This window comes from Xiphophorus hellerii, chromosome 12 (genome assembly GCF_003331165.1).
Source record: "Xiphophorus hellerii strain 12219 chromosome 12, Xiphophorus_hellerii-4.1, whole genome shotgun sequence".
NCBI lineage: Eukaryota > Metazoa > Chordata > Actinopteri > Cyprinodontiformes > Poeciliidae > Xiphophorus > Xiphophorus hellerii.
Genome location: NC_045683.1, coordinates 20656384 through 20668084, shown reverse-complemented (window position 1 = coordinate 20668084; position 11701 = coordinate 20656384). Strand labels below are relative to the sequence as shown.

At 36.5% G+C, this 11701-nt stretch overlaps 2 protein-coding genes and 1 long non-coding RNA gene across 7 annotated transcripts in view; 2 read left to right on the top strand and 1 right to left on the bottom strand.

Moving 5' to 3' along the window:
• The window catches only part of mctp1a (multiple C2 domains, transmembrane 1a), a 170233-nt gene that overhangs the window by 63278 nt on the left and 95254 nt on the right, over nt 1–11701 (top strand). The window lies entirely within an intron of this gene.
• LOC116729114 (uncharacterized) lies at nt 3929–5340 on the top strand. The gene is made up of 2 exons (XM_032577463.1): nt 3929–4871; nt 4999–5340. The coding sequence occupies exons 1-2, from the start codon at nt 4047–4049 to the stop codon at nt 5326–5328; spliced, it is 1155 nt and encodes a 384-aa protein (XP_032433354.1). The 5' UTR covers nt 3929–4046; the 3' UTR covers nt 5329–5340.
• Nucleotides 8201–9832, bottom strand: LOC116729118 (uncharacterized). The gene is made up of 3 exons (XR_004341075.1): nt 9661–9832; nt 8730–8818; nt 8201–8584 (listed from the first exon to the last, which is right to left on the bottom strand). It is a non-coding gene; the product is annotated as an uncharacterized LOC116729118 (long non-coding RNA).

The window sequence follows — 11701 nt, the reverse complement described above, 5'->3', positions numbered from 1 at the left end:
GCAAAGACAGACCTTTAGCAGAAAAAAAATAAGAAAATCCATCCGGTTATCCACGGGTCGAACAACAGCAATTAAAAGCAATTTTGTAGTTGCTTCATCCAGCTCGCCCCCGTACGATTCCAAGTTTTCAGCCCTGCTCCCTCGCCTTAGTTTTCTGATTGCCTCCTTAGCAGTTGACCAACTTGACCAAAACCTAGCTATCAACTTCCCCTTGTTAGATAACACATACTTGCCCACCACACTTTTCGATTGTAGTACAGTCAGGACATGAACATTTTATTTTTGCTGTTTTACAGCAAATCAAAGAGGTAAAATAAGAATGCAGATTTTGAATACATTTACTGGTTTGAATACATTTACAAACAAGAAATTTCTTGTTTTTCCGGAACGAAAAAATAATAATTTAAAGAAATTCTTTATAGGTAAAATTACTTGGGTACATCTGATGAACATAAGGAGGGGCAATCAGCTTTCAGCATTAAGGCACATATCTGTATCTTAGCCTTGTGCTTAAGATGTCTAAGCTGCTGATACATTATCTGCCTGCCATGTTCTGTTTTCTACTGCTCAAGAAGTGAGCATAAGAAAATCCTTCATCCCTTCTTATTTATATCACTGTAAGATGCATTTTGCAGTATCCCAGCAAGATTATAAGCCTTTTGCCATCAGCTTCGTTGTTTTACTGTTTGCATTCCTAAATAACCAACATTTTAAACATTTTTCAAATGATAATGAATGTAATTGAATGACAAGAAATAGGAAAGATCAATCTAAAACTGTCTATCCTCGGGTTGTTTCCTGTCATTCTCTGCCTTTTTAAATTTACGTCTAGATCTCATAAAATTGCCTTGAGTCATGAAATGGAGTAGACAAATTGTAGCAGGAGGAATATTATAGTTGTAGCCTTTTATCTAGAGAAAAACATGAACAGCGAGTGAATGACTCATATTTGTCGTGTTTGGTGCTGTAGCCAATACTAGCTGTCAGGCATCTCCTTTAAAATGCCTTATCAGCAATATCCTCTCGTTTCCCCAGAGCCCTAACCCTGTCTTAGCTGTCATGCCCTGGATGAAAACAGATTACCCTCTGTGTGGCCCACGTTTTCAGTAAAACACCACATGATGAAGCTTGTCACTAGTTTTTCAGTTTTCATTCTTGCTGTTCATTTGTGTATATGTGTGGGTGGCTGAGAATGTAAACCTCAGGTCCCCAACCATTTTCTCATAGAAGTCCTCCTGCTTGTACCTGTAAAACAGCTGACAACCCAAAACAAGACTTAAGTGTTCCCATTTTTAAAACTTTGAGGTGCTTAATAATGAATCAGCTTCGCTCCGGCGATTGTATGAAGTCAGATGTCTGGATACAATGCATAAATGCTCAAGATGGTAGTGTCTGCTTCTGCAAATGTTCTGCATCACTGCCTCTTTGCCATTTTTCCTGACAGTTCTCTGTCTTGGAGACGGTACCAGTGAAAAATTTGGAATAAAATCCAAGCAATGGGGTTAAGTGGGTCTATATAAAGTGCCTTATAAAATGTTCAAATCCCTTTGGCCTTTCCATTTTGTCAAGTTTCAGCTACAAACTTATATTGATTTTTATTGGAATCTTATGTGATAGACCAGCATGAAGTAGGACATTATTGAAATGGAAAGAAAAATGCACATGGTTTTCACATATTTTTACATAGTAAATCTAATAAGTGTCTTGTGAATTCGTATCATGTTCTGTTAAGTTTTTGCATCGAAACAAAATAAAAAGCATCTTGATAAAGAGATAGGACGCATCTGTTTGCACTTTACTTTCAGAAAAAAATATAGCGGCTTTGCAAAGATCAGAGTTTTTTAGTGAACAAACTGCTTCAAGAAACCTACCAGACAGGCCAGAGATAATGTTGTGGAGTAGTTTACAGAAGTATTATGTTATTGAAACAAACTTCCAAGCTGTGACTATCTAAGGAAGCACTGTGCAAGTCATCAATAAACACCACAAAGAGTGTTTATCTGTAATGTTAAGTAAAGATGGGATTCATTAGAGCAGCAGCCATGAGATGTGGTGGTTCTGGAGAAGCTGAAGAGCTCAGCAGGGCAAACCTATTGACAGAACAACTTATACTCAAGCACTCCTCAAATCTGATTTGTATGCAAGAGCAGCACTCAAAGCACACACTTCCCTTTGTACAATACGGTGTTAGCAGCACTGTACTATGGGAATGCTTCTCCTGAACATGGACAGTAAAGCTTGTCAGCTAATGGAGTTTGATACAGTGTAATCTTTTTTTGAGAACCTGACAGAGTTTAAAAGACTTCACACTTTATGTATAAGCATACGTTAGCCTTTCAGTTATGGCCAGAGCTACAATGGAGCAACTTAGAGCAAAGCATACTCCTGGGTGAAAATGACACAGCCCAGGCCAAATGTGAATCACATCTTGACTGAGTCTTGTCATTGCATATATTATTAGAATCTATATGCTACTTTCTGATGTTTTATTGTAAAATATTTGAAAGCCGGTATTTTCCTTCCCCCTTTAAAATTATGTACTACTTTGTGTTGGTCTGTCACCTAAAATTCCAACACGATAAACTGAAGTTGGTAGTGTGCCATTACTATGGAAAAATTCAAGGGGTGTGAATACTTTTGCTAAGTTTTTAAAACAGCACAAATAACTACTTTGTATTAAACTATGAAAGATGTTGCATTCAAAACAAGATGACTTTATTCTGGCCTCAAATCAAAAGAAAAACATTTTGATTATGCCGGGTGTTTTGTGTTTTCTTTTGGCGTTTCTTACACATTAAAGATACGTGACCAGACTCTTTACACATGGCATATACTTTCCCCTTCTGATAATGTTGTACAACTTCATTCTTTCTGCAAAAATAAGAGGCATAGCAGATGCAAAACTTATCCTCAAAAGAAGTTTTGAGATGTATGGAAAGCTGTAATTAATTGGCTTCAATAAGCGATTTTTACAAGCTAAAGTTAACAGTATTAGACAGATGCATACGGATTCACAAACACCATTGTTTTGATGGATTGCATCTGTAGTCAAAATGATTGTAAGTCCATGACTAACGCATCTCTGTGCTTTTCATTGTGCAGAGTTCTAGTTTACCATACATTCCTTACCTGAATAAGCATTTATCCACTCAAATGCATGAAAGGCAGAGTTTGATGTATTTTTGTCTGAGCCAAGGCTTTTAAAAATAATGTTCTGATTTTGTGACTGTGCAAATTCAAAATTTTCAAACGTTGTGCTGTAAAAATTTTATGAACAAACTGGGATCCTTGATGCTCATTGTTGAAGACTGAATTGCTGTAGATTGGGTGTCCAGAATTGTATTTGCCTAAAATTAAGGAAAGATCAGAGAACAAGTATCCCTTAGCGTTGGTTTTGCCATTAATCATCCCCTTTTTCTACTTAACCTTGTGTGTAATTTTTTTTTACACATGCTTTGCATTATCTTTATGTTCTGTCGAGCTGCAGAAAGCTGAATCTAATAATGTGATTGCATCTTCCAACTCTGGTTTTAATCACAATCTTGTTACATTGTATGGAAGCCCGTTTCCGCCACTCTGTAAAAAAAAAAAAAAAAAATTATCTCATTATAATGAGATAGTATCTCATTATTTTGAGATACTATCTCATTATAATGAGATAGTATCTCATTATTTTGAGATACTATCTCATTATAATGAGATACTATCTCATTATAATGAGATAGTATCTCATTATTTTGAGATACTATCTCATTATAATGAGATACTATCTCATTATTTTGAGATACTATCTCATTATAATGAGATACTATCTCATTATAATGAGATAGTATCTCATTATTTTGAGATAGCATCTCATTATAATGAGATACTATCTCATTATTTTGAGATACTATCTCAAAATAATGAGATACTATCTCATTATTTTGAGATACTATCTCATTATTTTGAGATACTATCTCATTATTTTGAGATACTATCTCATTATAATGAGATAACTTGAGTTGGCCCTATAGCTTGAGATATGCTCAACTTGATAGAAAGAAATGGATATTGATAATATCATTGAGCAATACTTCAGAAGTGGTTTTACTAATCTTGAAATCTTGCGAGTTTTGGAAGAAACCCATAATGTTAAATTAAGTCTCCGGACGCTGGAGAGAAGACTGCAAAAGAAGCGCCTTTGGCGTAGAAAAAATAAGACAGATGTTGCAGAAGTGGCCTCTTTTATTGAGCAACAACTAAATGGATCTGGGAGACAGCACGGCTACAGGTGGATGCACCAGAAATGTTGGATGGCTGGCATAGTCACAGACAGGGAAACAGTACGTCTTTTGATGCGCCTATTGGATCCCAACGGGGTTGACCTGCGTGCACAAAATCGCTTGAGACGACGCTTATATGTCAGTCGGGGACCAAACTATGTCTGGCACATCGATGGGTATGACAAATTAAAGCCTTATGGGATATGTATTAATGGATGCATAGATGGCTTTTCGAGGAAAATGATCTGGCTAGAAGCTAATAAGACTAATAGTGACCCTCACATTATTGCTGGCTATTTCATTGATGCTGTGATGGAGTATAATGGATTTCCACAAAAGATACGAATGGATCATGGCACAGAGAACACTTATGTGGCAGCGATGCAAAGATTTCTGCACAACACCGAGAATGAAAATGGTTTTGAATCTGTTATTCTCGGTCCGAGTACAAGAAATCAAAGGATAGAGCGATGGTGGTGCACTTTAAGAAGTGAATGTGCCCAGTTTTGGATGGACCATTTCGACCAGCTTAAAGCCGATGGCTATTTTGTTGACAGCTTTCTGGACAAATCACTGATCCAGTTTTGCTTCCTACAAACAATACAGGTACTATAAATTTACTTCTTGCTTTCAGCACACAAATTTGAAATAAGTTACAAATAATACAAAAGCATGAATTTGTTTTCTAACAACTATTTTCTTATTTTTTTCCCTTTTTTTTTTTATCAAACAGGTGGAGCTGGATCAAGTTGTCCATACATGGAATGACCATCGTATACGATCTACAAATAATCCTCGGGCTCCTCCTGGTCGTCCCACATTAATGCATGGTGTTCCCAACCTGTATGGGGTTCCAAACTTTTTACAGTCTGCTAATCTAACAAAGCTGGAAATATGTATAGAAGAATGTCGTTTCAAGGACTTTCCCTGTGATGTTGATGTATTTCACTTATGCACTGAACTCATGACTGAGCACAGACTGGTAATGACAGATGATGTGTATGAAATTACTAATCTTTATGTAAGACTCCGTCAAATGATCAGTGACGGGCTGAGGGAATAGTTTCTCTAAGTTACCCAGGTCCACAAAACATCTAACAAGTCAGATAATATGTCTATATGTCCTCTGTAAACACTGATTGTAAAACTACAATGCATGACTGAGTTACAATTTGTTTCTATGGTTTACCTAAAAAGACTAAACATTTTAGTTTCCTTCAATGTTGTGGTCAAGGTCAATTTATTAATTTCTATGTGTTTAATCTTACTTATTTATGGAAAATACTAGCCTCCTGTTCAAAACAGTACTAAATAGTACCAACATTTGCAGGCTCTCTGTTTTCTTAGCCTTACTTGTTCAGGGAAACTGTTGATATATGGACAGGAGTATTACATGTAGAAGCAATGTTTTAATCATGTTATTAGTAACAGATAACCAATATGCTATTGTTTGCAGTTGGTATTAATTTGATAAGAGTACAAATGTTGTCCTTACTCTTGACATATACATGTTTTTCAGTATTATGGCCAATCAATTTATTTACAGTGCAACAGCAAATCATAAACAGACTCTACACTTTATTCAAAATGTATTTATTTTGTATTCTGTCAACAAAGAACAATCCATTACTTTGACATCCCCAAAAATAAATCACAAATGCTTAAAAAAAATTTGCCTTGGTGTATAGTGCATTTAATAAGTTTAAGATAAAGGAATTTACCAAGTTGTGTCCAGTAAAACAAAAATACTCTTTTCATAACCTTCCACAAAAGAAATCCAATGTGCAAAAAAGAAAAAGAAATTAGAAAACGATTTTATTATGAATATGGATGCAATGTAACAAGTACAACTGTCAACATAGTTGTGTCTCATAAAAAGATACAATAACAATAAACAGTTCCTATTTTTGTTTATTTTGGCTGTGAACTTCTAAATACTTCCTACAGTAATTTTCACTTTACCTCTTATGATTTATTATGTCAGCTAACAATTAACATGTTAATTATGGCATAACAAAAGTCAGCTGCATTTTGTTGTCTGGCATCATGGCTTTCCAGAGATAGAATTTTGACTGCTCCCCTGACAGTTAACAGATATGCAGAACTTGTGCATGTGTGGTAGAATATCTCCCTTGTTGAGTTTTGACAACCTACCCTTAAACAAACCAACAGCTGTGCTGCACAAACCAACATTTACCTATCACAAACAGTTGATCCCGTTTTATTACATCTGGAGAAAGTTTGGAAATTACTCAGGTAAAATGTTATCTCTAAAACCTTAAACCCTGACAAGGAAATTTTGGGGAAAATCCTTAAAACATCTACTTAGATCTTGATAGGCAACTTGTTACTTTAAATAGCCACCTTAAATCCTTTTTTTTCTGAGTTCCACAACTGTGGAACTCCACCCTCTACCTCCACCACTTTCAAAACTAAATAATGTCCATGACCCATACATTAGACTCCAAAACCTTGTTCATTTCAGCACTGAAATCTGGATAGCTATCATAATAGATTGACAGCTCAAGGACACAGCCACATGTGTGAGCCACAGGTCTTCTGAGAAACCCTTGAATCTTTGTGAAATCAATAAGAATTTTCTTATCCAGGAACAGGTCTGAACCTGTGCAGAACCTTAGAAACAAGGACAGATGCTGCAAATCTGCATTCCTGATATACGTGCTAACGTACTTTTGAATGTCCTTCTGATGAACATTCATTTCCTCAGGAAAGACAATGGACTTCAAAACTTTTCTTGCATTTGGTCGCAAGTTTTCATACACTGAAGAAAGGTCCTGGAAGCTGCTCCCGATGATACTGAGTGTTTTGGCCCACTGTTCAATAACGTAAGCAGGCTCTTGGACAAGTGTTTTGTGTGCAAGCTCCTGGAGGATTTCGTTTACATTGCTGGCAGTGGGCATTCGTCTGCAACTGCGGTTATCAAGAATCTCTATCAATTCCTCTTTGTCAACACTGCTGAAGTCTGACTGCCATGACTGAAACACAAAGCGCTCAGATTCAGACATGCACTTAAGGAAATTCTCCACCACCTCACTTTTAACCTGTCCAAAGGCTGCTTGCTCTAGTATGACAGGTGCAATCTTCATAGGAAGATATTTCTCTCTTGTCCATCCAAAAGCAATTATTCGGCCTACACTCTCCCACTGCTGCTGTCCATAATCATGTCTCAGAAAAGGCACTTTATAAGTGTTTCCTGTAGTACACTGGTCATAGAAATCTTTCCAGAATTCAGAAAGACAGTCTCTAACGACTCCTCCGTCATCATAACCCATCTCAGGTGTTCCATCTGGCAGTACAAGCTGGATTTTGAAATCTCTATCTAAAAGTCCATCATCACAGAAATGTGCTATGAGCTCAGGAAGTACCTGTCCTCTGTGAACTATCAGTATCTTCTTCACTGCCTTGGAGGATGATGTGGATTGAGGGGATATTGGCAAAGTATCATCCAAAATCTGTGGCTCACTGTCAGAAAACGGTCCTAGAAACACTATGTTACTGCTATCCAAATCCTCCTCCCTAAGCTCTGTAGAATGAAGTGAAAAGTTAATATTCTCATGATTTGTTATGTTTCCAACAAATAGGAAGTCAGAAGTTACTTCTGTGGATATTGTAGATTGGCTGGTCACTGCAACATTTACAGCAGATGAAGAGGAGGGCTGACTCAGAGAACTGTCTTGATCCTGAAAAAATGATGAAGACAAAACTTCATCTTGACTGACTGACTGGTTAGCCTTCTTTTTATGGGTGGTCAGGTAAAACCTGAGAATAGTCAGTTTTGTAACATGAAACATTTGTCCAACAGTGATTTTGTCATCAATTGCCACTTCCTGATAATCTTTTAGATCCATTTCAAAATCTGCTACGGACCCTTCTCTATTTCTTCCATTTGGAAAGAAGAGGCCAATAGCCATCTGGATTATCTCACTTTTTTTAGCATCCTTTGATACATCGACCTTCCTTGTTCCACCACCTCTTCTTGCTCTTACTTGTTTAAAAGCCTGTTGTTCTTCATCATAAAGCAGCCAGCCTATTTCTATTTTTCTCTTTGACTTCAGAGCATTCTTCTTTACAGTTGTTTCAGATTGCTCTTCTTTTTCCATACCACAGCCATCTTCATGAGCAGTTTTTCTTTTACCCAGCTTTGATTTCAGGCGCTCAAACAGTTTTGATTTGCGACTGCTTGGGGGGCCATTTTCCTTCCTTTTACAGTATCCTGATAGGGCTATGCGGTCTCCATATGATGGCAAATAATTCTTTAGCTCTTCATCTGTCATGAGCTGGATGACGTTGGTATCAATCTAAACAAGGACAATAAAAAATAATTTCTTTAAAACTACAAAAATGGAACTAGAATTGCATGCAAATTATTTGAATTAAATTAGATAACATTGCTAGACACATGCTTTAAAAAAAACTGTAGTTTTTGAAATACTGATTTAGTACCTTCTCTCTCAGCATGGTCTCGATAGTTTCCTCTGGAATATTCCTTTGCCTCAGGAAATCACTCAGGTCATCCATTCTGTGATCATACACTGGAAGAGAAAATACACAAGACCATCATCATATGTTTCCAATAAAATGTAAAGCAAGTCATACTACAAATTATAATTTTACCTAAAAAACTAATCATAATATAGTCATTCATAATGCCATCCCTCCATCCATCCATTTTCTAACATCCTGGTCCCTAATGGGGTTGGGAGGTGCTGGTGCCTATCTCTAGCTAACGTTCCGGGCAAGAGGCAGGGTCACCCTGGACAGGTTGCCAGTCTGTCGCAGGGCAACACAGAGACAGACAGGACAAACAACCATGCACACACACACTCACACCTAAGGAGAATTTAGAGAGACCAATTAACCTGACAGTCATGTTTTAGGACTGTGGGAGGAAGCCAGAGTACCCAGAGAGAATCCACCATGCACAGAGAGAACATGCAAACTCCATTCAGAAAGACCCTGGACTGGGACATTCATAATGTCTTTAAGCACTATGTTTTTTCATCAAATGATTTTACTAAGGCTAAACTCAAACTATTTCAACGTCACAAATAAATTCTTTCACACAAAATATTTAGCATCTTTTAAACTTTTGTTTTATAATAACTATTACCACAGTTATTTCATGCCAAATTGATGACTTTATACTATGCTAGCGTACAGACAAATGTATGCATATACAGTAGTTTTACTTTTAAAATGGACACATCTTGAGAAACCTCTTTAAATTCACAGAAAAGATAAGAAAGCATTTATTGGTAGTAACAATAAATTTTCTACTGCTAATCTTTAGCAGAAAATTAAGCCATCTGTGAAGCATAGAGGTCTTTCAATAGAGAACTGGAGAAACACGCTATGGCAGAGAACTCACATATACCTCTTGTGTGATCAGACAAGGCCAGTGAAACTGCAGGCGCTCCACACCATCAAGTCTTCTGTCTTTCTGAAACAACCTGCACTGTACAAAAGCAAGCACATTTGGTTTTGATGGTTACTTGAACTTACTGATTAAATCAATAAAAAAGATTTGCAGACATACAAAAAAAAAAAATATATATATATATATATATACTGTATATAGCCTATTTACATTTCTTTGCTTGGGGTGCAGTTAAATAAATTATTTAGAATTTAATATTAATAAAAGAGAGAGAGACACAGAGAGAACGTGACATAAAATACCATGACATATTTTAGTTTAACTTTAAAAAACATATATACATAGGCTTAGAGGTATTGTTTTGGTGTCGCCGTGGTTTGGGAGCGAGATGCAGCATCTACGAACTACTCACAAGTTATTACACCACGATTTTGTGGTAGACTGAACATGTGTCATTACAGCAAATAAACGTACCACGTAATCCTTCGATATTAACTACAGTTACCGGAAAGTCAGTTGTGGACTGACGAAGTAAAGAAACAGAAAACGTTAGCTTCAAAGATATGAATGCATCTTCTTAAGCTATCTTCAAGAATAGCTACCGTCGTCAGTATGCCAAATTGATGACTTTATACTATGCTAGCGTACAGACTTAACTTAAATTAACAAAACCACATTTCTTACCGTTGTAAACAGCTATGTTTAGCTGGGCGCTTGCAGGCGGCAGGCGCGACTGACGGTACAGTCAAACCGCTACAGGTGGACTGAACCAATTCGAAATGGGGGTTCAACCTCCACAGTCTTTCCAAATGTCCCGAACCTGTGTAGACTATCTCATTATAATGAGATACTATCTCAAAATAATGAGATAGTATCTCATTATAATGAGATACTATCTCAAAATAATGAGATAGTATCTCAAAATAATGAGATAGTATCTCATTATAATGAGATACTATCTCAAAATAATGAGATAGTATCTCAAAATAATGAGATAGTATCTCAAAATAATGAGATACTATCTCATTATAATGAGATAGTATCTCATTATAATGAGATAGTATCTCAAAATAATGAGATAGTATCTCAAAATAATGAGATACTATCTCATTATAATGAGATAGTATCTCAAAATAATGAGATACTATCTCATTATAATGAGATAGTATCTCAAAATAATGAGATACTATCTCATTATAATGAGATAGTATCTCAAAATAATGAGATACTATCTCATTATAATGAGATAGTATCTCAAAATAATGAGATACTATCTCATTATAATGAGATAGTATCTCAAAATAATGAGATACTATCTCATTATAATGAGATAATTTTTTTTTTTTTTTTTTACAGAGTGGCGGAAACGGGCTTCCATAACATTGTGTTAAAGGTTAATTTTGGGGGAAATTTGATTATCTTCATCATGGAACCTGTAATTACTCTATCTCTGAGGCAGGTGTTCAGGTAAGATGCCAGCATCTTGCGGTAGAGTGTTTTGGTCCTGACTCCCGTACACAAAACATCGTTTATACCAGACTGCATTCTGGGTAATGGGAAACCCTAGAGCTGCAGCCATTCATCAGTCCTGACACTACATGAAGCGCTGGAACTTTCTCTCACTATCTCTCTCTCTCTGTTTCTCATTTTCTCTTTCTCACACACATAAACGCACACACACACACACCCCCACCCACGCACACACACACACACACGTGTGAATCTGTCCTTAAGTGCAACTCAAGCATGACTGAAGGTTTTATGTGGATCTTTACATCTCTGGTGCTCTCTTCTCTGACAAGTGCCAGTCAGCCTCGTCCATGTTGTGGTTCTTAATAAGATATTTTGACAGGTAATGTGTTGGTGTAGGTCCTCCTACAGTTGTTATTGAACAGCTAGTGCTAGGTAAATAGGTTTACTTAAGGTCAGAGGTGAGGTAAATCATAGCCACTTGTAGTCCACTCGTTTGAGTTATAGAATTTAAATTATTGCATGAGATAAAATTTTAAATCTTACACATGGTATTAATTTTGGTAAT

Bases quoted from the DNA above. Each gene is read 5' to 3' on its own strand.
- LOC116729114 (XM_032577463.1), top strand. From the start codon at position 4,047: ATGGATATTGATAATATCATTGAGCAATACTTCAGAAGTGGTTTTACT. The intron at 4,872-4,998 runs GTACTATAAATT...TTTATCAAACAG, and splicing joins GCTTCCTACAAACAATACAG to GTGGAGCTGGATCAAGTTGT.